At 35.3% G+C, this 25776-nt stretch overlaps 2 protein-coding genes and 1 long non-coding RNA gene across 5 annotated transcripts in view; 2 read left to right on the top strand and 1 right to left on the bottom strand.

The window, feature by feature from the left end:
* The window catches only part of gudu (Armadillo repeat-containing protein gudu), an 88203-nt gene that overhangs the window by 13897 nt on the left and 48530 nt on the right, over positions 1–25776 (top strand). For all 3 annotated transcript variants that reach the window (XM_069844245.1, XM_069844249.1, XM_069844248.1), the window contains exons 3-5: positions 3202–3348; positions 11400–11609; positions 12859–13107. In XM_069844245.1, coding sequence (XP_069700346.1) covers positions 3202–3348; positions 11400–11609; positions 12859–13107 — 606 coding nt within the window. The remainder of the gene's footprint in view (positions 1–3201; positions 3349–11399; positions 11610–12858; positions 13108–25776) is intronic.
* Positions 7307–8950, top strand: LOC138712436 (myb/SANT-like DNA-binding domain-containing protein 3). The gene is made up of 2 exons (XM_069844255.1): positions 7307–7812; positions 8308–8950. The coding sequence occupies exons 1-2, from the start codon at positions 7630–7632 to the stop codon at positions 8860–8862; spliced, it is 738 nt and encodes a 245-aa protein (XP_069700356.1). The 5' UTR covers positions 7307–7629; the 3' UTR covers positions 8863–8950.
* LOC138712438 (uncharacterized) lies at positions 18498–24918 on the bottom strand. The gene is made up of 6 exons (XR_011335711.1): positions 24251–24918; positions 23130–23286; positions 22773–23023; positions 22385–22510; positions 21946–22153; positions 18498–21723 (listed from the first exon to the last, which is right to left on the bottom strand). It is a non-coding gene; the product is annotated as an uncharacterized lncRNA (long non-coding RNA).

The following is a 25776-nucleotide window of genomic DNA, read 5'->3' on the forward strand; positions in this document are numbered from 1 at the left end:
ATTAGTTAATTACTATTGAGGACGTGACATTGCTGCGACGACAATACTGCTAGTGCAATGTCTCTTCCGCTCTACATCCGCGAGCGTGGAAAGATAAAATGTTGTTGTTGTTTTCGTTTTCTAATGCCAGGCGTTTGACAATAAAGTCATTTGACCTCTTGCACGCCAATATTTTTCAAAGATATTATCATGACCAGCCACTGAAGCACAGATTTGGAAAAGGGTATCTGTCGGATACAGGGGGGAGAGCCATTAATCCTTCCCATTGAAGGCTTTAAGGAACCAACCTGGACAAATACCCAACGTCCCATCCCTACCTTCCCGTGGTGCAGCTGTTAGTAAGCATAATTTTACGAGCTGAACTAAAGGGTGGGGCTACTCATCCATTAGCACTGGCCAGCTTGATGAGTTAATGACTGAATTTGGTATAATTTTCCTCTATTCAATACCTAATTCCCTCTTTACCCTTTCCTATCCAGTCCTCTGACTGAACTCTTACTTTCTTCGACCCCAATGGCATTAGAGCATTCGAGGCCTAGGGGTTCATTTCCCTTTCCTTCCTCCTCTTTCTACTTTTCTGTTCCTAGTGCTGACCTGCTATGGCACTAAAATCGTCCTCCAATGGCTTAAGGAGGGAAAGCTGGTGATCAACAAGATCTCCCAGCTAAGTCCAATGGACCCGTCGACCAACAGCAGGTGTGGTCCTCCAGACATTCTGGGGGTTGTGTGTGAATGACGTAGCCACCAAAACGTTAAAATATGGTGTTCACTTAAATCGGCTACAACTTGCCATTTAACTCCAATATGAAATGAGTACCATTAAGGCAAAATTATCCGGAGGTAAAATAGTCCCCCAATCGGATCTCCGGGCGGGGACTACTTTAATGGTACAGAATCAACTAAACATCTTACAATGGAATGCTGGCGGTATAACATCAGCCAGGAAAGATAAAATGTATGCTTTATAGTTGATGGACGATTGACAACGACAATATTATAAAGGATCATACCCGGTTAACATGATCAAAATATTTTTACAAAAGAAGCTGCATGATCGAACATTTGGGATATGCAATTTGTTCACTGAGAAAGCTTTCTTTCCCACTAAGGACTAATTTTCAGTATGAAATATCGAGCTTTGGCATATCCCAATTAATATATTTCACTATATGAAAGGTAAATGGCAGGAGTACACAGTCGTACTGTAGGCCTACATCTGTCTCAAAATTCGAGGTCGGTTGGGATCTGCTGTTATTATTCTGAGCGTAGGAAACAGCAAATTCCCGGGACTCTATTATGAAAACAATGATAGTACGAACGGCCGTACAGAGAAGGATTTTTGTATACATGTGTTTCTATATAATAATGTATATAAATTACGGTACATTATTATTATTATTATTATTATTATTATTATTATTATTATTATTATTATTTATCAATAAAAGTATTTCATTCACTGTTACTGAAGAAAACAAACATTTTCATATTATTGCTCTTTGGATTTACTTAGAAAAATGGAAGTTTTCGATTCAATCATACATAGATTTTTCGGGGTTTGGTTCTATTGCCCGACACAACTTTGCTTGACAACTTGTTTGCTAGACACTAATTACCAGACATCACAATTGCTCCACAACACCTTAAGCCCGACAATAATGAACTTCAGGTACGTCGTGTATCATAACTTGCAAAGTAACTGACATTAATTATTACAATAATAAATGATTGCTATTATTATTAGACTACACCAGTGGTTGCCAAACGTCACGAAATTGTGACGTAATAGAAATGCAACCACTGTCGCAGGGAGAGGGGTGGGATGGGTATCTCCTCAGGTAATGCAGCGAATAACAGTGCAGAGACAGACTGTGGCCAAAAAACAAAAACAAAATAATATTCTTCTACTTATTAACTACACACACACTTTTTTAATGTTATCTTATATTCTCCTATTCATTATTTTTCTATTATTAATAAAATAAAATATATTTTCTTATTTACCATAAAAAGAACGTGTACTTCACATCAGCAGATATTTGAAATTAGAAAAATGTACCAGGCTGGTCACGAAGTTGTAAATTACACTACACACTTCAAAAAAACGTCGAAGTATTTTACCCCGATGAAGACATAGAAGCCGATAACTTTTAATTGTTTGTTTATTAATGAAATATTCAAATTACATTTCATAAGTCGGAAAAAAAAAAAGTCGAAGTATTTTACCCCGATTAAGACATAGAAGCCGATACTTTTCATTGTTGGTTTGTTAATAAAATATTAAATTTGCAGGTAAGAGCGTGGTAGTATATATAACAAGAAAAATAATGACAACGTACATTGTTCTTTTATACTTCATTTAAAATTTTACAGCAAATTAAGTATCTAATTTTTGCCATCTGCACAAAAGAAATACTTTTGCTGCCATGGTCCTTAAAATTAAGTTTTTACATATTATCTGCTTTCTGTTTTCGAAAAGACATCGAAACATAATATTATCCTACACACTTATAACATTACATGTGTACGTCCGCTGCTGATAAATGTCTTGTCTTATATCGAAGTGAAGGCTGTAAACAGAGGGTGGAGGTATGATGCCATGGTTACGCTTGAGTGGAGACAGGGGTATGTGTCGCGACACAGCTTTTGACGATCACTGGACTACACATTATCAAAACTTGAAAATTAAAATGTTAAAACAACAAATTTACAACTAACAATTTTGCCTGCCGTTATGAAGTTGCGTTCGGGCGCGGGTTCGATCCCCGCTTGGGCTGATTACCTGGTTGGATTTTTTCCGAGGTTTTCCCCAACCGTAATGTGAATGCAAGGTAATCTATGGCGAATTCTCGGCCTCATCTCGCCAAATATCATCTCGCTGTCACCAATCTCATCGACGCTAAATAACCTAGTAGTTGATACAGCGTCGTTAAATAACCAACTAAAAAAAAAACTAACAATTCACAGAAAGAATGTAAAATTACAGTTTAATGTTGTGAGACATTCCTCGCAAGAAATCCAATACGGTGATGGAGAATTGGCAACATTTATGTCTCAGAAAGCGGAAACAGAGGTTACCCCATCCCAGAAAAGGTTGTGGGACCGTCAAACTCTCAGCGTCTGGTAGCCTCTGTCTTTAGCTGGGGATGCATAGAACGACCCTATTTATTGTATACTGATACGAGTTCCCTTCCTTTCTAGGCGGGGAACCAGACGGCCACCATTGTCTCTCTGTGCTGCCTGAAGGACTATGACCTTACCACGGAGATAAATCAGACCGCCATCAGGGATATCGGCGGCCTCGAAGTTCTCGTCAACCTGCTGGAGACCGAGGATCTCAAGTGCAAGGTAATAATCCTGATTCAACTAGAAATCCTTCCTTTAGTGAAGAGCTGTAAAATGTTTCGTTGAGCTCCATTTAATCGAGGCCAAGGCTCATTCAAACTGCGCAAGAATTTTGCTGATCGTATGGATATGTTGCTCTTCAAGGCTAATTTATGATACATTTTACACGATATGATACCAGCTATTATTATTATTATTATTATTATTATTATTATTATTATTATTATTATTATTATTATTATTATTATTATTATTATTATGTAGAAGCATTCAACGTACCTCCAAAAGTTGCATATTTCTATTGCACAATAAAACGTTAAATTTACGCAAGATGTAACACCGTAACCACTTATTTAAACGCGAATCCGGGCAAAAATTTAAGTCATAACTTCATCGATTTTAAAGAACTACAAGTCTGCATAGGGAAAGTCGTAGCCCTCAGAAATCTTTACAACTTTTCAAGTTCCGCATATGAAGAGAAAGAGGAATTTGTCTGTTGAACTTGTTAACTAGATCTACTCTCCAGCAGTGGCGGCTGTTGGCTGAGGCAAGTGAGGCCGGGCCTCAGTCACTTTGTTTCCTTAATCTAAAAATGTTAATGGTTTTTAGTCGTATATAACATATGAAGAGTTCGCGGGAAAAACGATGAATGTCACAGTTTTCTTAAGGTTGATGTCATTATCTAATTCAATGGATCACTGCGAAATTTAATGTTGTTCTTATGGAAAATGGTAGAAAGGAGAATTATCACCACATATACAGTAACCCTTTCCTTTATTTTCTATAGAAACAGCACTACATCTTGCAGTTATAGACTCAATTAGATCATTATCTAATCCTTAACAGAAATGTGACATTCATCGTTTTTCCCGCGAACTCTTCATATTATATTAGTTATTTCAATGAAGCGTATAGAGTTATAGAAGTACGTAGAAAACTTTGTGAGTATATAGACCTGTCTTGCAGCAAAATTTGTTCCTGAGGCCAGGATCGCTAGTGCCGGGTCTGGCTTCTATATTTCGTATGTTTCCACTGGTGTTAAGGTTGTGTTCGGAAAGCTGAAACTGAGGCACATTTCTTTTGGCCTCATGGGCTAGCAGGAATTCCCCCACCCATCACCTTCACTTCTGCCATTCAGAACCCGGTTTTTTGTCAATGCCGGTCTCAAGTGTCGGTTGGGATGAGAATAACAGTGGTGAATCGTCGTGTGGTCCACTGTGGTTATGTGTTTCGGGAAATTAGAAATCGAAAGAAATTTGAGAAATAATGATGATAATTGTAATGAATTCATTGTTAGAGTATCGTTATCGATAGGAAATAATATTGAAAAAAGGAAAGTTTTAAATTAAGACAGACCTACGCCATCACTGACAATTTTTCAGAAAGATAATTTTAAAACGCGAGCTTTCAACGCATCCTGGTGTGAGTAACATAAATGGGTCTTTGCTAATGTGGTGCGAAATAAACTTTTCTGTTAGTCGTGCTTGTTGCTGTCAAAAAGCTAAACAAAAACAAACAAAAGGGAGAGAGAGAACAGTGTGTCTACTGAAACATCAGCGACCTGAAAAATATTTCCAGGGGAATTTCAACACATGCTTCTTCAGTTGAGCATAATATTAGTTGCTTTATAAAAATTAAATAGTTAAGTCTACTGAAATGAACTCACAGCATGTATGTATGTATTTATTCACACTGCAGTGGGTATATACCCGGTGGCAGTGGTAACTAATTACACTCAATAAATGACAATAATAAACTTATTAATTAAAATACAATTAATAATAATACTAATAATTAATACTAATAATAATAATAAATAATAATAATAATAATAATAATAACAACAACAACAACAACAGGGAATATACTAAATTAAATGAAACGATCACTTAAAATAACATTTGAAATAAATCTAATTTGTATCTTAAAACTAAGATTGAACTAAAACCCACGAGTATGATGTGTTCATATCTGCACAAGTACCTTTCAAATTACACTCATTTCGCTGTCAACTCACTCACTGCAATGGAACTACGACACATTTCACTGATTCTATCCTGATTTCACTAACACTTCAAAAACATGTCACTGTTCAAATACTTTGCACTGCCACTATAAACTATAAAGCTTCACTGACAGAAACACGTTTCACTTACATAGCACACTTCACCGACACGACATACTTCTTCACTGATTACAACACACTTCACTGACACAACATAATTCTTCACTGATACAACACTTCAATAACAACATACCATTTACACCCTTTAAATACTGTGTAAGGTCCTTAAGCCTATTTTTAAATACATTTTTGGTTGTTGGTAAAGCCTTTAGTAAGTCTGCAGGTAAAGCATTCTAGTCCCTGATAGTACGATTGAGAAAAGAGAACTTTCCAGTGTCCGTCCTCTGCCTTCTTTCCCTCAATTTATATGAGTGGTCGTTCCTTGAAGAGTAATTTGGCGGCTGCAACCTATTTTTTATTTCTCTTCAGGCAGGCTCACCTCTGTATGTTTTGAACAGTGCGCATAATCGAATTCGCGTTCTCCTGTCCGTGAGTGTGTCTCATTTTAATGGTGAATTTTTCCGATAACACTTAAGAGCCCGTTTTTGAATCTTTTCCAGAGTCTTAATATGTTCTAATCTGTAAGGATCCCAACATGCAGCACCATATTCCATTACTGGACGTACTAGTGATTTATATGCAATCTCTTTGGATTTATCAGAACCTTTTCTTAGTACCCTCATCACAAAGTGTAACGCTCTCCATGCTTTTCCCGCTGTGTCTGTAGCATTGCAACTTATTTGAAGATTGACATGTTGTTATTTTTCAATAATGTTGATGATGATGATAATACTAATAATAATAATAATATAATAATAATAATAATAATAATAATAATAATGATAATAATATAGTAATAAAGTCCATCATAAAAAGTACCATCAATAATAAACATTTTGTATGGAAGGTAGCCTGCTTAAAGTCAGTGGCGGCTGGATGAAGCTTAAGTAAGATTTAAGTCGGGTAACGGACGACCCTTTAATTTCACTTCATTACATCAATATTCTCCGCAAGGGAAAGTTGAGAAAAATAAAATTAATATTCTGTAATTCACACACACTCATGCTTGCAAATTTGCACTGGTTAAGTTACGGTATTAAGACGTCACACCAAAGCAACATTCAGATATACTGATGGTCAACAATTTTCTAAAACTGGAAAAGAAGTCTCTTTCGTATTTTACATACTATATCAAAAGGATTCTACTCGTGCAATCATTTTGAGTTTAGGCAAATATTAGGTTCTGCTGGAGGCTGGATATACACGTAATAATAAGTCAAAAGAGATTATTAATTTCGTTATATTAACTCGATAAGATTCTACAACAATAAGTATGTGAAAAGAAAATAAAAATTGTGTCATTAAGTTTCAAGGGAATAGAGAATCCATTTGACGCAGCATTACAATAGCGGTGTGGGAGGGGAGGAAAGATCTTCCCTTGTGGCCTGGCTCTGCAAGCCACTGCAGCTAAATATGGGTTTTAAACAGCGGCAGTTTCCCTCTGCTTCCCTTCACCTCTCTACCCCCTGACCATGCAAGACACAATCTCTTACGAACTGTTCCACCCTGCAGATCCCAGGACGACTTTGAATGCAGTGTCAATTCCAATACAGTGCGACGCGCAAAAAGATTAGGCATAAGATAATAGTACATATTCCCGGCCAGATGAAATAAAAAGCAATTTACCAATAAAAGCTGTAACAGTTCTTCTACAAATTAAAATAAATATTATTTTTATTTTCCTGTCAAAGCAGGGAGTGCTGCATCTCCGCAGCTCTTATGAGCGGGCCGCCCCTGGCAGCACTGCTACTTACAGACCTGTTACTAAATCTACATATTAATCTGTGAAAAGATTTATTAAGTCTACATACTTAGGCCCGGTTGCAGAAACGCAAATCAAATCAGGTTGTGATCGGAGATTACTTGATGTCTTGTTTACTTGACTGACAGATCGAGTTGCAGGAAAGTTAATATACGATCAGATGGCTGTGGTCAACGGATTGTCGATTTGACTGAGAAATACCTATGGCAACAGCGCCATACCAGCTCGCAATACAACCTTCAGCTGCTTAACAGCGGTAAATGAACGTTTGTTTATTATACGCTTTGAGGTTAGAACATCAAGATGTCAATGAGCGATTCCAATAAAAAAAAAACCAAGGGGCCCAAATTTTAGCTCCATTGACAGAGCTCTGCTATTAAATATAGTGGAGGGATATATGAACATAATTGAAAACAAAAAAACGGATGCAGTTTGGTCAAAAGAAAAAGAAAAGGCGTGGGCAGACATTGCTGTCGATTTTAATAGGTGTTCGTCTGAGGGCGAAAGAACTGCTACCCAGTTAAAAACTGCATACGAGAATTACAAAAGAAGAATAAAAAAGGCAGCAGCAGATGATAAGGTACGTATGTCTATTTATAGTTTGATAAAAAGGGTTGTACTGACTAGCTGTAATTTCTGCTATTGTTGGCTGTGCTCTAGTTATACAGATGTAAAACAAAAATTATTGTGGGCCTAATCAGTGCTCTACTTTGGTGAAAGGATATGGGAATGGTGTATTTGTATTTATTTATCTATTTCCTTTATAGTTTACTGCACATTACATAGGTCCATCAGAATACATAATTTCAGCCATAATTAGTTCAAGCCAGTTTAATCAATAATAGCAGTGGGGGATGGTTGAAAAAAATACTGTATTTTAAATCAACAAACCAATCTCTTCATAATTTATTAAACCTCAGTACTTAAACAATTACAACCTATTTCCATTAGGAGTGTTTAATCAGATACATTTTAAAAATAAATTTCACTACAGGGATTTCATTACAATATTACTACTATTTATTAAAAAGTTTTTATTTCATGGTAAACATATATGTGTTTATTCTATTTTCAGGCTGAATTGCACAAAACAGGCGGGGGATCATTCAAGAGGAAGTTAGATGTAGATGGGGAGCGGCTTATAGCCAAACTCCATCACAACTTCACACCTCTTTGTAATCCGTGCGACAGCGATGGCCAGTACCAGGTCATTGAAGACGTAGACGCTGATCCTGTTTCCTATATTGAATCAGTGGAAACGTATTTTGATGGCCCTCTGCCTGTCATGAGTGTTGAAGAGGTACAGACGGAATCTCATGAAGAGGTGGTAGCTCATGAGACTGTTCTATCACCTTCGCAGTCTCCGTCTGTAAATATATCAGAAGCAATTCCAACAGCAGGCCTTCAACAACAGATGCAGATTACAACAAGTAGGCCTACTGCACGAAAACACAAGAGAAACAGGATGGAAGACTCCACAAGTAGTAAAGTGGACTTTAATGATTTAAGGTGCCGCCTTCTGTTGGAGAAACACAGCATGGAGATGAAAATATTGAAAACAAACCTTGAGGTTGCGAGAGTGGAATTAGAAATAAAAAAAGCTATTTTGGCTAATGAATTTAAAAATTAAGTTGCTTCTTTGGAAATAACCTTGTATTGTTTTACTTACCTTTCTGCCATTTCTGTGAAGTGTGTATTTATTAAAGCAGTCCTAACAACATGTCCTCCATTTCCTCTTCCTCTTCCTCTGAATAATGCTTGTTCTCTTTCAGCTTCGGGGTAGAATCTTCGTACCAAGTCTTCGTCTGGAGGTGGGGGTTCAGTTTCTCCATGCTCTAACAGTAGGTTATGTAGGACAAAGCATGCCATAATACACTCAAGTGTTGTTGATTGCTGCCTTCTCAGCTTGAACCGGAGACCCATTGATAAGCATGGAAATCTTCTTTTAACAACTCCAAATGCTCTTTCTATACAATTTCGTGTTTGTATGTGAGTTGTGTTGTAGAGTTCCTCTGGTTCAGTCCTTGGGTTAGAGAGAGGTGTCAGCAGAAAATTAGAGCAGGAATAGCCGCCATCGCCTAACAGGATTCCATTTCCCATTTCTCCATTCACAAACTGAGCACGTAACCTGCTCATGAGGAATATCGTGCTGTCATGTGTGGAACCTTGCCAACGTGCCACTACATTCCAAAACAATAATGAAGATGTGCACACAGCCTGCACATTTATCGAAAAGAAACCTTTTCTGTTCCGATAGAGTTCAGCATTATTCCCACCAGGTGATATGATAGGGATATGGGTGCAATCTATACAACAAATTACTCGTGGGAATTCAGATATTGCTGAAAATTCTCTTTGAATCTCAAGACGTTCCCTCGCAGAATTTGGAGGCTTTATATAAGTCTGTGCTAATAAAGCTAGTTCATGGGTAACTTCTCTCACCACTCTGCTGATAGTAGATTTATACACCCCTACAATATCACCCAAGACTATCTGAAAGGTACCAGTTGCATAATACCTTAACGTAATTAAAAGCTGGTTCATTGGAGACAGAGGATAGTTTCTGTTAGTCTGTCTACTTATATTTCTTTCGATTTTCGAAAGTACCATACAACAAGATTCTTTACTTAACCTAAATCGTTTTTCAAACTCTTTTTCTTGAAACATAAAATATAACTCGTCTCGTCTTTGTATATTTCGTTGCCTTAACAATATTTCTTCCTCATACCTTTCAAAAATTTCTTCATCTGAAGAATCCATAGCACAATATTTTCGAAAATAATATAGAATTAACCTGTAAATGCAACATACGACACAAACTTGATCGGAGAATTACTATTTGACCAGCAGAAAATTGCTGATCAAATCTGACGACAGTTTGATCGCCGATCAAATACTGATTGCTGTTTCTGCAACAAGAAAGTAACTGATTGCCGGTCAAACTCCGATTAAACGTCGATCAAAGTCCGATCATAAATGATTAACGTTTCTGCAACTGGGCATTAGACTTCAACAAACAAAATTTGATAACACAATCTCAAAGGAAAAAATGGAACTCTCTGCATCATAATCCACAGTTAATTCCCGATTTATCACGAAAATCGTCTGTAGCTGCATTTAGATTGGCAACAGGCCATGATTGTTTGGCCAAACACCTACATAGAATTGGAATATATCAGTCCCCTAACTGCCCATTGTGCAACTCAAACCAAGAAATGGATTCGGAACACCTCAAAATCTGTGCTTCAGCGGCTGGCCATGATAATATCTTTGAAAAATATTGGAGTGCAAGAGGTCAAATGACTTTATTGTCAAACGCCTGGTATTAAAGTCTGTGTGATGTATCTTGTCTCACTGTGAAAAGAGAGAGAAAGGAGATATGTCTTACTTAGTCTGTATTGTAATGGCAATGGGGGAGTGGAGCTTTGCCGTCCATCCATCCAGTGGCGGAAGGGATCAGTTGATACATTCTGTAGCGCAAAATAAAATTACAAAATATCTCTCTTCGTACTGTGTAGTTCCGTCACTGAGCTTGTCTTTCAAGAAATTGAGTTCCGGCAGCCTGTACAATAACAAGATTTTGAAAGAAATCCTGAAAATTTACAACCCTCCTATAATCTCCACCCTCATTTGAAGGGACTTGGTTTTATTTCTACTGAGACAAGATAAACCTTACCAGGTATAGAAAACAACAACTTAATCGATTTAAAGAACTACAAGTCTGCATAGGAAAAGTTTTTTTAGTAGGTTATTTTACGACGCTTTATCAACATCTAAGGTTATTTAGCGTCTGAACGAGATGAAGGTGATAATGCCGGTGAAATGAGTCCGGGGTCCAACACCGAAAGTTACCCATATTGCATTTGCTCATATTGGGTTGAGGGAAAACACCGGAAAAAACCTCAACCAGGTAACTTGTCCCGACTGGGAATCGAACCCGGGCCACCTGGTTTCGCGGCTAGACGCGCTAACCGTTACTCCACAAGTGTGGACTAGGAAAAGTTGTAGCCCTTAGAAATCTTTACAACTTTTCAAATTCCGCATATGAAGAGAAAGAGTAATTTGTCTATTGAACTTGTTCTACTCTCCAGGTTTCTTACCATAGGCTGCTTTGTTTTCTATACTTCGGATAATAGAAAGTAATCTGTAGTGTGCTTGTGTTTGCAGCTGGGAGCTCTGTCTGTGCTCAGTGAGATTTCGCAGAACGCAGACATTCGACGCGGCATCACGGACCTAGGAGCAATTCCGATCTTAGTGGTGATCTTGTCGAGTCAAGCCAGGGACTTGCAGATCTTGGCAGCAGAGACCATCGCCAACGTCGGAAAGATACGCAAGGGCAGAAGAGTTGTGAGGAAGTGTGACGGCATACCAAAACTGGTATCATTCTCTTTTTGCAATTATTATTCTCTAATTCTTAAGTAGTTTTAATGTAATGAAAATTAAATACTTCAGGATGTTTTAAGGTAAATAAAACTTGCAAATATCTTTACAAACATACCGATGCAGCCTACAACGCACTCCCGCACTTATAGCCTCCGCCCATTCGCTTGTCATCGGTTCCACCCAAATGCGTCGACTTACTTTACAGATTCCAGAAACGGAGTCTAGCAATAAATAAATTCAATTAAATTATTTTCCTCCAGAGGATACAATTGAGACGCCAAACGTTGTTTAACATCATTCGTGCTAGTCGTATTTTAACGGACTCACAATAGTACATTATGCAACGAGCCTATAATGGTAGTAATTAAAACCCGAGGATGTTTATGAAACGAGCGCAAGCGAATTTCATAATTTTCATACGAGCGTCTTAATTACCATTATAGGCAAGTTTCATACGACTTTTTATGCTCGACCATATTTCTAACTTAAAATTATTCATAAATATTCATGTTATTATTATGTGAGTAAGTGCAATAGCCTACATCATGAATTGTGAGATGTGCGCAGACGCGAAAGTATTGATTTTTTTTCCGGGAAACGAATGTCGACGACCTTGATATAATCTAGAGAGTAAGATAAACATTAGTCTTGATATAACCTTGAAATTGAATTCGACATTGAAAAACGAGATGACAAATTGAATTTATTTGAATATTATTTACAATTAACGCTAATTATTATAGTAACAGAACATAACCTTCTGCGACAGTCTTGGATTTCCAGCTTCAGTGACCTTTCGATAGTTGTCTTTCGATTGCATATCCGAGAATAATCGAAAACCTGAACTTTAATGAATAGATGTACTTTAATGACATGCATTAAAGGACTGATACCAGGTGTATAATTACTACATTTCGGCATGGTCCAGCATAAAAGCTTTTACTTACTTTTACTTACAACATTCATTGATTACATATTTTAGTTCGCTTTCTAAACTCTGCAATCAGTGCTTCTCTTACCGACTTCAGCGAGACAGTCAAGAGCACCTTGAGGTTAGGCAAACTTCAGAACAGTAATACGAGTGGAAGCACTGAAGGCACGTAGTGAAAATATACAAAAATACTCGTCTCTGCTGTACGCAGACAGGAGTTAGGACATCTTATGCTTTTCTGTGACTCTATATATGATAGAGACACTTTTGAAACAACGTTTTTAAAAGACACATGGGGAGGACATTTTACAGGTGGACCTGTTGGACGTGAACAACCATGTCCTCGTTACACCTCTCAATGAACTCAACCCAGAAGACGTGGAGGAGGTTCATGTGGCTCGGGCGGGCGCCAGGGCCCTCTGGTCCATGTCGCAGTCCAAGAAGAACAGGGAGGCCATGAGAAAGGCAGGATGCGTGCGCCTCCTGGCCCGCTTGCTCAAATCTATCCATGGAGATGTCGTAGTATCCATTATGGGTACTCTGCAGCAATGTGCCTCCGAGGTAAAAAAATAATTTATTATTATTATTATTATTATTATTATTATTATTATTATTATTATTTTAAATGAGCCTTCAACTAGACGTTCATCCAGAGAATAGGGATTATAAAGAATGGACACTGAGCGAATTTTCATGTGTTTTGTTTCTCTGTGCGCCGGGGTTTAGTTCCACTTTCAAGCACTAGAGGTTAGTGTAATCGAGTTTACGCTAAGATGATAATTGAGTATAGAGTTTAGTATGTAACTCGTTGGTTGAGACACAGGATCCAAACATCGCCTACCTTATTGCATAATCCAGTAACGCTTTGCTTCAAATAAATTCAAGTTAACAGCTTTTCCTTATTTCTCAGTGACAAACTAGTTGTAATAATACTTTTTTATATTTCAGATATAATAAATTATATTATAAAATAATATAATACATTATAAAATTATGTATAAAATTCGTCGAATATTAGTATACAATATAATACAAGTATATGGTTTTACTTCCCATAAGAGTTTTGTTTTTCCACTTTCAGCGCTATCAAATCATTACATATTTTAATTGTTGTTGGGGTCAATATGGAGGGTAGCTGCGAATATATTGAATAAGCAGTCGTGGACAGCCGATAAGGGGTGGTCCTCCAGCTTGGGGGTTGGGCGAAGGGCTAACAACCCATCACCGTAAAAATCAGCTTGTTACGAAACCTAACAGTAAGCATCGGAATGGGACATTCTTACAGGATCCAATTGTGGAGAATAGAGATAATTATTTCAATGAAAGACGGGAAGCAAGTCGTACACTTAGGAATAAAAAGAGAGATTACTTGAAGAAAAAACTGAATGAGGTAGAAACAAATAGTAAGAATAGAAACATTCCAGATTTATATAATGGTATAAAGGAATTTAAAAACGGATATCAGCCAAGGGTAAACGTGATCAAGGATGAGAATGGTGACTTACTTGCAGACTCTCATTCAATCCTGAACAGATGGAAAAACTATTTTGGGCAACTACTAAATATACATAGGCCAAATAGAAATGATCAGGACGAAATTCAAATACAAACTGCTGAGCCATTCATACCCGAACCCACGCTTTCAGAAGTCGAAATTGCGATAGAAAATCTGAAAAAGTACAAGTCTCCAGGTATCGATCAAATTCCAGCAGAATTAATACAAGAGGGTGGAAGGGCATTATCTAGCGAAATTTATAAACTTCTACTTGCAATTTGGGAAAAGGAAATTGTACCAGAACAATGGAAGGAGTCCATAATCGTACCTATTTTTAAGAAGGGGGACAAGACTAATGGTAGTAACTTTCGAGGAATATCACTTTTGTTGACGTCGTACAAAATTTTGTCGAATATCCTTTTGAGAAGATTAACTTCATATGTAGATTAAATTATTGGGGATCATCAGTGTGGTTTTAGGCGTAATAGATCGACTATTGATCAGATTTTTTGTATTCGACAGATATTGGAGAAAAAATGGGAGTATAAGGGTACAGTACATCAGTTATTCATAGATTTCAAAATGGCGTATGACTCGGTTAAGAGGGAAGTTTTATATAATATTCTTATTGTATTTGGTATTCCCAAGAAACTAGTTCGATTAATTAAAATGTGTCTCAGTGAAACTTACAGCAGAGTCCGTATAGGTCAGTTTCTATCTGATGCTTTTCCAATTCACTGCGGGCTAAAGCAGGGAGATGCACTATCACCTTTACTTTTTAATTTCGCTCTAGAATATGCCATTAGGAAAGTTCAGGATAATAGACAGGGTTTGGAGTTGAATGGGTTACATCAGCTTCTTGTCTATGAGGATGACGTGAATATGCTAGGAGAAAATCCACAAACGATTAGAGAAAACGCAGAAATTATAGTTGAAGCAAGTGAAGCGATAGGGTTGGAAGTAAATCCCGAAAAGACGAAGTATATGATTATGTCTCGAGACCAGAATATTGTATGAAATGGAACTATAAAAATTGGAGATTTATTTTTCGAAGAGGTGGAAAAATTCAAATATCTTGGAGCAACAGTAACAAACATATATGACACTCGGGAGGAAATTAAACGCAGAATAAATATGGGAAATGCGTGTTATTATTCGGTTGAGAAGCTTTTGTCATCTAGTCTTCTGTCAAAAACTCTGAAAGTTAGAATTTATAAAACAGTTATATTACCGGTTGTTCTGTATGGTTGTGAAACTTGGACTCTCACTTTGAGAGAGGAACAGAAGTTAAAGGTTTTCGAGAATAAGTTTCTTAGGAAAATATTTGGGGCTAAGAGGGATGAAGTTAAAGGAGAATGGAGAAAGTTACACAACACAGAACTGCACGCATTGTATTCTTCACCTGACATAATTAGGAACATTAAATCCAGACGTTTGAGATGGGCAGGGCATGTAACACGTATGGGCGATTCCAGAAATCCATATAGAGTGTTAGGTGGGAAGTCGGAGGGAAAAAAGACCTTTAGGGAGGCCGAGACGTAGATGGGAAGATGATATTAAAATTGATTTGAGGGAGATGGGATATGATGATAGAGACTGGATTAATCTTGCTCAGGATAGGGACCAATGGCGGGCTTATGTGAGGGCGGCAATGAACCTCCGGGTTCGTTAAAATCTAGTAAGTAAGTATTATTATTATTATTATTATTATAAATGAGCCTTCAACTAGACGTTCATCCGTGAGTATGCGATCGCACATGGCGGCTGGAAGCACGCTGTTTGCTGGCAGAGTCGGACATTCATAGTCCCTTAAATCAATCGCATAGACTGCTGATGCAAATTACAATAACCATCTACCTTTGTCATACAACATGTTGAAAATAAAGTCCTTTTGCTACCATATACAGGGACATCATTTTATTTTTACTAACATTTTTAATATTAACCTGTCTATACCTTTAGAGAACCGGAAACACCGCTTGCTCCCCCCTCCAAGACTGGAGTTCGATGATACTGGCGTAAAACACAAATCACTCTACTAGGTATAGGATGGAAGAAAAGTAGTTCATCCATTTAGGCCTACGTAAACTAGGAAATATCGCGATTTTGAGTTTGATCATTTTCATTAGGTTTTTCTTTAATCAAAGTACAGTACTGTATTAAGAACAAGTGTTTTTACTCACGAAGTGAGTTATCCATGCGAACGTATTCATTATGTAGTGTATACTGTCTACAGCACATTAGCGTACAATATAGAGAAAGAAGTTAAATTGAAAAATAATTAATCATAATATGAATATTTAAACACAATTTTGAAAATGGTGGCCGTTCATTTCGATACAGGCTTCAGTTCTTTTGTGCATATTATCGCACTATAGACTATTGCATCTAATTCCAATTGCCAGTTTCGTCCTTCGTACTAGTAACTCATGTTGAAATAATTCTGTACCTACTCTACGTACTGTGAATTCAATCTTCACTTCTGCCCGACCCGAAAATATAAAATTACTCAGACATGCTATCTACTGTCCGTCCAAGTTGTTATGCCGCAGGATTGTAGAAAGGGAGGAAATCACGTGACAGTTAATTACTTAACGAGGCCCTTTTATTTAAGTTAAATTAAACAGCTGTATAATATTACGTAAACGTCCAATTCCTAAGAGAAATTAATGTTTTCGGAAAAGAGCTAAGGCAGCCCAGCTTTTACAGAGGGGCGAGCAGAAGCAGGTGGGGGAAATCGGGATGCGACGTAGGCAAACGGACAGTACCTGTGTGAAAATATGATTCAATATTGAAAGCTCGTTCGTCACTGGAATACGCGAACATATTTCTGGAACGTACTATACTCAGTAACTCAGTACTGCTTACTATCTGCGGTCTTGGTTCTGTGTGGAGTTGGAACTTCCTTAGTAGAAGGGCTTGTAGTGAAGTACATTCAAAAACTCAGGTACAATAAAAATTGAAGTAAAAATAAAATGATGTCCCTGTATATATATGTATGTATGTATGTATGTATGTATGTATATATATATATATATATATATATATATATATATATATATATATATCGCACAATTTAAGAGAGGTGCATTAAATCGCATATATCTTATGAAATTGCTGAAATTTCCCTTCTTATATTTTCTTTAAATCTTCCAATGCATTCGGGTTATTCCGATACAGTTCAATTTTAAGAGGGTGAAGGGAGATGTTTCTATTTTGTACATTTTTTAAGCCACGTCCTTAATTTTTGTACACTTAATCATGGTGTGATAGATAATGATATGGTGAAGTTTTATTTCTGTGAGTCAATTAGTTTCTAAGTATTAACAAAAAGATTTTACTGATTAAATTGCAAACTTCTTTACCGTGTTAATATTTAGTATTTTACCTTGCTTGACTAGTTTCGAAGTCTTGTGCTTCATTGTCCCAAAAAAACTTCGAAACTAGTCAAGGAAGGTAAATATTAAATATTAACACGGTAAAGAAGTTTGCAATTTAATCAGTGATACACAAGTGTTAAAAATATATATAGAAAAATAAAGAACAGAAAATATTTTGAAAAAAAAAAAATTGTATATTTCAAAATGAAATGTGTCGCTCAATTTTTCAGTAAAATGTTTTAATGTTTTTGCAAAACCAGTGGCATATTCAGAAAAAAAAATCATGCACTAGTTTTTCTACTCTTTACTACAAAAAGGGGGAAAATATTTTTATAACCATTGCATATATAAAAATAGAAATTTTCCATTGCCACTAGGAATATTTAATTTTTTATTTCAAAAAGTATTCATTTAATCATAAAACCAATGCGTTATTTTGTTAACCGAAGTGTATAGAACATACTTAAAAATTTCATGTTCCTAGCATCAAAATTGGAAGAGCCTTTATGCTTCGAACCTGACGAAATGTGCTGAAAAAAAAGTGTGAGAAAAGATCTTGTGAAATATGCATGGAATAGAAATTCAAGGGTGCAACCATTTATATAGTGAGGATCACGTAAGTTCAGTTCCCAAACAGCAAATATTTCCGCCTTGTCAGTGTTGCCAACTGTTACCAGATATCACCACATGTAGTAAAATCACGATCCTATGTACTGAATGACTTCTTTACTCACAGTACTTTACCTTAATGTTGGAAGGTTATTCTAAATAGTTTCAATAATAATGAGAAATGTATTGCTATGTTCTATTCTTTTATTCCTTTACATTATTATTAGTATTAGCATTAATAGGTTACTAGACGTAAATATACAACAAAGTATAGTATATAATATTCAAGAATCAAATCTGTTCCAAGACCAATTAAATTATTGTCACTTCACTTCAAAGATTCCAGCGTACATATACTGTACTTCCTAAAGGTAGATAAATTAATAACCAATTGACTTTTGGTTGGAATTCGAATGAACTTCTGATTATCTTTTGAAATTAGTAAGGAAATGGATAATACAACTAGGCTAAAACTGAAATAATAATAAATCAACTTACAAAAATAATTTTGGTCCTTAAAAGCCATAAGTAATTTCACTTCTAGATACCTTTTTAAAGATTTCATTTGTTTGTAAATTGCTTAATAATGCTACACTTACACTTATTATTTCTGCAACTCCACGTCTGTCATTGAAAAAATGTATGATACATAACTGTGAAGTCTCTTTTTGGCTCTTGTGTCCTAAATTTAAATAAGAAAAAGCAAATGATTCAAGAAATGTGAGCTGGTGAAAATTAAATACTCAATTAATAAAATAATTACTACCAAAAGAATATTTTATTAATTCTATACAAAAGATGGATTACACAGAACAGATGGCCAGAAATCATAGATTTATACACAACATACAGCATGAAACGATCATCAAAAAATGCTTTTTGTACACAATAACATCTTTCAAACGAAGTGAAATAGCCAATAAGTTCAATAAATATTATGCTAATAAGTAATAATTATAATTAATAATTATCTACAAGTTGTAAAAGGGAATAAAATAGTATATTGTTGAAATTAGGGGGTTATGGTTTATTACGTGTATTTATAATTTTAATTACTTTTTCTACATTTAATTATATTTTAATTTCTATTAGATTAGTTGGTGGTGTGGTTGTTAGTTTTATCTGTGTACGTCAGACTATTAAGGAAAAACTGAAAGAAATATTAAATCTACTATCTACTTTATATAACAATATTTAATCAAGAACTGAATATTACTATTAATTTAATAACATAAGACCCAAAACATCTCCAAGTCCAGACAATACACATGCTGATTTTCTTAAACATGTTGGCAAACAAGCAAACTCACTACTTTTATCTTGTAATCTCATCTAAAATACAATATCTGTCTGGAGAAAATCTATCATAACATCAATTTCGAAAAGCAATTATTCAACTAATATCTTTTCGAGTTATCGACAGATACCACTTACTAGTATGATAGCCAAAATTATGGAAGAGATGATTTCATAGATTGAATTGGTTCCTGGAATCTAGTAACTAACTTTCATTTTATTGGGTTGACTTTAGAGAATTGCATTAAACAAATGGACAGATTTTAAATTTTAGTCAAGATATTAAAGATATTTTAAACAGAAAACAAAACAACTTAACAATTTTAATTTATTTTCAAGGATCATATGGCTCTGTAGATATAAATCACTTAAGAAATTGCAAACTTAGGGTGTCCATGATAAAGTGTTACACTGGGTCAGTGACTTGATTATTTGATTCATTGTCACAAATATGTAAATAGAGACAGATTCATCTGGGCTTCCCACATTGTTGTTTTCAGGAATACATTTTCCAATATTAATGTCGATGGTCTAACTAAAGAAATAGATCTTATGATAATCTCATCATTTGCAGATAATATGGTTGTCTAGAACAAAAAATCACAGTCCACAAATATTAATAAACTGAGCCAAAATCCCAACAGACTTTTTGACTCTACTTGGAGAACTCAAACTTGCTCAATTAAGGGAAACTTTACTAATAAAACACAATCCCAAGTTATTTCAAAATGAATAGTATATAAGGTAACTTTAACAGATGATGTTAAGAAATGTGATACTTCTCCAGACATTTTAAAAATCATTAGAAACGATAAATGATCTGGTCAGTGAGTGACTACATACAGTATTTTTTATAGATGGATCCTGTTTACCAAGCCATAGATGTAGTGGTGTTGTAGTACAATACCAGTATATTCCCTTTTACAGGGAATTATATTCAAACACTTGTTTGCCCCATTTTAACCGTGACAACGCTTTTTAGCTTTTTAAACATTCTGGTTATTGTATTGTGTTTGTGTTTAGTGAAAGATTTTAGATAAGGGCGCAAATAGCCATAGTAGCTGACGCGCCCTTTTTAAAAGCCACTAACTAACTAACTAACTTCAAACACTGACTAATTTTGATAGTGAAAATTTAGATACACTTTTAAGCTTACAAAATCTCCAGTATCGACTTCATAAATCTGAGAAGGCTGTCATACTATCAGATTCAAAATCAGATGTTCTTGCTGCAGTAATGGACGTAACAGCATGAAATCTCAATATTTTACAGTGTTTTAATATTTTAAGCAAAATGGTCGAATTACATCGACGACTGGTACTTCCGTGGATCCATGAACTTTATGGAGTGGGAGGTAATGAGGTAGCTGAAAGGTAGCAAAATTACTGTAAGGTTATCTATACCTGCATCTTACCACACTGTTAAAAGAATAACAAGATCAGAACATGACAATGTGGTAACAAAAATCGGAATGATTCTAAAGCAAATGAAAAAATTGCAATAGGCCATCCGGCGTCTGCTCCACGATGGAGGAAAATCCTCAGAAGAAACCAACTAATCAGACCAAATGGGGGATCCAAACTATCCTCGAGTGCAGCTCTGAATTTGCAGGCCAACGAGTCTACCGACTAAGCTACATTGGTGGCTCCACTAAAAATATGAAGTACATGGCACTCAGATTATTAAATTGACAAACCTAAACAATTATTCATCAGTTAAGCTATAAAATATAATACATAGCAAGCAAGTTAATTCAATTTAAAAGTATAAACAATTCAATCAGTTGAAATATACAGAAACTGATAATAAATATCATGCAAATTACTTCACATTACAAGCATAAACAATTCATCACTTGTGGTATACAGCCTACTATTTAATTTACAGCACATACAATTCATCAGTTAAGCTATAGACCTACAGTCTACTATTCAATTTACAGCATATATAATTCATCAATTAAGCGAAACAAAAATATAGTACAATACATAGTAAAAATAATACACCTAATTTAATAACTGAACTTCTATGAAAATCTACAGTGGCAGTACTCATATTATCACAGGCCATGATTGTCTCAAATATTTACAAAGAACTGATATTTCAGAATCTCCCCATGCCATTTCTGAAATCTCAATGAAGATATGGATCATTGTCTTGACTGTTTAACTTTACACAGCTTTCAATCATCTGGTTAAATATTGGAGTGCAAGATAACAAATGACATCAACTGCTGAACACTTGGTATCAATCAACCAACAACTTCATTACATTAAAGGGGAAAAAAAACTGAAAGAATTAATTGTATATAGACACAACACATAAGACAAGGCCGCTTCAGAACAGTAATTGGCAAGGCTCTGTTGTTTTAGGATTCTTATGTAGATTCAATTTCACCTGAAAGAAAAAAGTAGCATCTATAAGTAGTAGTAGTAGTAGTAGTAGTAGTAAAGATAATAATAATAATAATAATAATAATAATAATAATAATGACTGTGAAGTATGGAAATTAATATTGCAATGTTATATCAAAAGGTGATTTCACACCATCAACTCTTATCAATTAGTACAACTCTTATCATTTAGTACAATAAATCTATTATATTCAGTTGCAATCACCAGTAGCTGTTCTTTCCTCCATTTTGTTGTTGGCTGATTTTTCACAAGTCTGCTATGATATGCAGCACTATCCATGACAATAACGCATTGCCCTAATGTTCTCAGGTCAACAACTGTGTTTGCACCCACTTCTCAACTACAGGGCTATTCATAGCACTATGGTAGTCCTGACTTTTCTTTCAATTGCATGAAAAAATTAAATCAGCACCTGCAATAAAAATTATACCTGGGCATATAATTACGTCACATGAATTCACAGCATTTAAATAAAGAAAATAAAACATAACATAACATAACATGACATGACATGACATGAGATCCTCTTTGGTGAAAGGCTTTCCCACGTTTTTATTTAGTCACCAATTTTTATATTTTTGTACCCTGATTTAAAAAATTACTCTTGCCAAATTTATGTAAAATATAAATCAATATAACTTACCTTGTATAAATCCACCTTTCGTTCCGGCATCTAATCTTCCACCCTCATTTGTTGGTCTATGAATAACACCATTCATGTCACTGGAAACTTCACCTGGTTTATTTCATGAATAAGTGGGTGATCATACTTAAAAAAACAGAGAGAGAAAAGCAATTCACATTGACACTCTAAGAGACACAAAAATTTTAAAGACAGGAAAACCGTTCAAGAATTTTATAACTAACCTCTAGTTATAATATGAAACTATTAATTGCAAAACATGTTGTTCCCACCTGAATTCATTACTAGTAGCCTATATTAATTGCAATTTCATATTCCACATAAGTGTTAATCTATTTGTTAGTAAAAAATTCAATCACTCAATGTCTCACAATACATTGAAATTTACCATTCATAAAAATCCAAGTCTCATCCAAGAATACTACGGGTTTAGGGTTCTCACGCTCCACATTTCTTATATATTCTCTTAAAAACGAATAACATCACTTTCTCATACATGTGTATAAGGATCCCCTTTGCTCCATAGAAATTTCATCTCTTTCAAAATTTTTTTCACCGATGATAAGGATACTCTAAATAAATATGTTTCATAATCATCATTCATATGTTCCAGAACTTTTGCTGCTGTTAGTACTTCCCCTGTAACAGTAAATGAAAATTATGCCATATTTTTATACATAGGCCTATGACTAATATCAGAATTACATTGCATAAATCAACACAATAATTCCTGTAACTTCCCTACCTTTATGTAACTTGTCATAAATAAATCTCGCAATTGCATCTTTCGTAAAATCATCAGCATCAGTCACTGGATGTTTACGTAGTCTATGTTTTCCTGGTGTCACGAGTGGGGTCCCCTTGTGTGAATTTATCACTTTCGTGGCTGTAGTTAAGCCAAGCTGTAATAACAAACAATAACATAATACTTCTAAAAATTGTTATATCATAAAATTCATGCATAATACCAACATTTACAGCTATATGAATAGAAAATGATCAACATGTTAGGTTGGGTCTACGATAGGTTTAAGTAGGCTAATATTTAGGTAATTCTCCAGAAAAGCTACACCAAAGAAGGCATAATTTTATTTTGTTTAATTGATTTCTGTGATATTTACATAGTGATGAACACGTGGTTTTAGTGCACAGCCACAAATACTTTCAGCACAAAAATCCTTTGACACTTACCTGTATATTCTAATGCATTGTTGTAGTCCCTCCCTCAAACTTGTTACTAATTACCAATATAACATGCGAGAGGTCCAGGACGAAGAGAAATGGTTAGTTTCCCAGTAGTGCGTCCTCGTCCTCTCGAGTGTTATATCTTAACAAGTACTTTGGGTGGGGTAGCTTTTCTGAAGAAACACCATATTTAATATTACTTAGACCAGTCATGAATAAATTATTCAGCCAGAGTCAACGTTCCTATGCTTTATAGAGTATGTTATATAGTTATTATATAAAACTGAATTATTTTTAAGCACCATAACAGGCCAACATTCATGTAATATTTGCTGCAATATCAAGTTAATAATTACAATATGACTTGTATTTTCTTCGGCCGATGTGGCATGTAAATTGTGATCTGAACGGTTAATTTAATACCAAAAGAGAAAACTGGAAATTTACTTTCGTGCTGTTTGATTACTTGTTCGTCTAATTTGTAAATGTATTTAAGCTATCACCTACTGCAGTATTACAGTATCTTAAATGTATTTAGTTTGGCAATATGAAAATCACTGACTTGATTAAACATTAGGCCTAACCTAAAAATTTTCTTTTGTTTGACCACAATCATGAAATTATTAGTGCAAACTCCTAAAACTGAATACCACTTTGAAATGTATGCTTAAGAATACTTACTCCTAATAATTGTCCTATTCTGGTTGAAATTGCTGTCTCCGTTAGCATAATTCCTTCTTAATTATCTTCTTTCTTCAACTCATTATACACGTGAACTACAGATTTCTGAAGCGTACTCTGAATGCCACACATTTTCTTCCTTGGAGGAGTCACTGCAATACTATTTCATTTTTTTCACATAGTAATAAAAATCTAAACACGAAAGAAATTCATTAAAATTTGAAATAATATTTCTATCCATTACCCACGTGCATTATCACGCCCAAGTATATTATATTCATTCGTACTTATCTGACTATTCTTGAATTATAACCACAACGCAACACATAACATAACTATTATGTATTAATATTAATACTAATATTAATTAATTATTAATAAGTTCGAATTTCACTATCTTCCAGTAACCGGCTGAGAAATCTAGTACAATTTTAATTTCATGGAACTCCAGTACCGGCAAATATTGTCGATATTTGCCTCAGCTGCCAACATACCGGTTACAAAATCACTACCATTTATAGTATTTGTCAGTATCGAAATTCGAAACGAAGTTGGCAAAAGAAAATTCAACCTTCAAACTAGAAAATCACCATAATCCACTAGCATTTGTAGTAATGGGGGAAAAATGGTTAGGTTTCACCCTTAGGGTATCAAGTTACCTGATCTTCCCTATATATGTGCGTAATTTTTATGCTTTCGAGCGCCGCAGGGCATTGAAACTTGCTCAACATATAAATAAGAGATTGCTGATTTATTCTTTACAAAAAAATACTATTTTTGAATGAAAATTACCTGAATTTCACCCGTTACTTTCCTTAAGTTCCCCATAAATAGAAATCGCATAAGTTGAGATCCGGGAGTCGCGCTGGCCATATTTATTTACTGATTACCTATTTAAAAAATGTTCTCAATGCTAACGAGAGATCAGCAGTATGCATTGTAGCGGTGTCTTGTTGAAAAAATGCCTTTGTGCATTCAATGTCAGGTAATTCTTCTAGGAATAGTGTGATTATGTTATCCTGTACCTCTGCACATTTACGGTATTAAAAAAAATATATAAGCCCTATAATTCTATAAGCATTACGCGTACAGTACATCAATTTTTTAATCTAGGTGTTTCTGCATCCTAGTGTCTGTTATTCTGTGCTGATATAAGACCATGTAAACGAAACCATGCTTCATCCGTGAAAAAATTGAATGTTGATCAATAAAGTGACAGAAGACATTCGTGAAGCAATCGAATCTAATAAAGTAACAATACTAACACTTCTTGACCTTAGCAAAGCTTTCAACTCTGTAAATTTCGACCTGCTCACCCATAAATTGAGAAATCTGCATTTGTCAGAGACTGCTGTGAGTTGGTTCGAATCCTACTTACGGGAAAGACAACAATGTGTTGTATCCGGGAATCGAAGCTCTTCCTGGCTTAACATAACATCAGGTATACCACAGGGTTCGGTACTCGGACCATTGTTGTTCACAATATATGTCAGTGATATTACATCTCATGTAAGGCATTGTAACTA

The sequence above is a fragment of the Periplaneta americana genome, chromosome 13 (assembly GCF_040183065.1).
Source record: "Periplaneta americana isolate PAMFEO1 chromosome 13, P.americana_PAMFEO1_priV1, whole genome shotgun sequence".
Lineage (NCBI taxonomy): Eukaryota > Metazoa > Arthropoda > Insecta > Blattodea > Blattidae > Periplaneta > Periplaneta americana.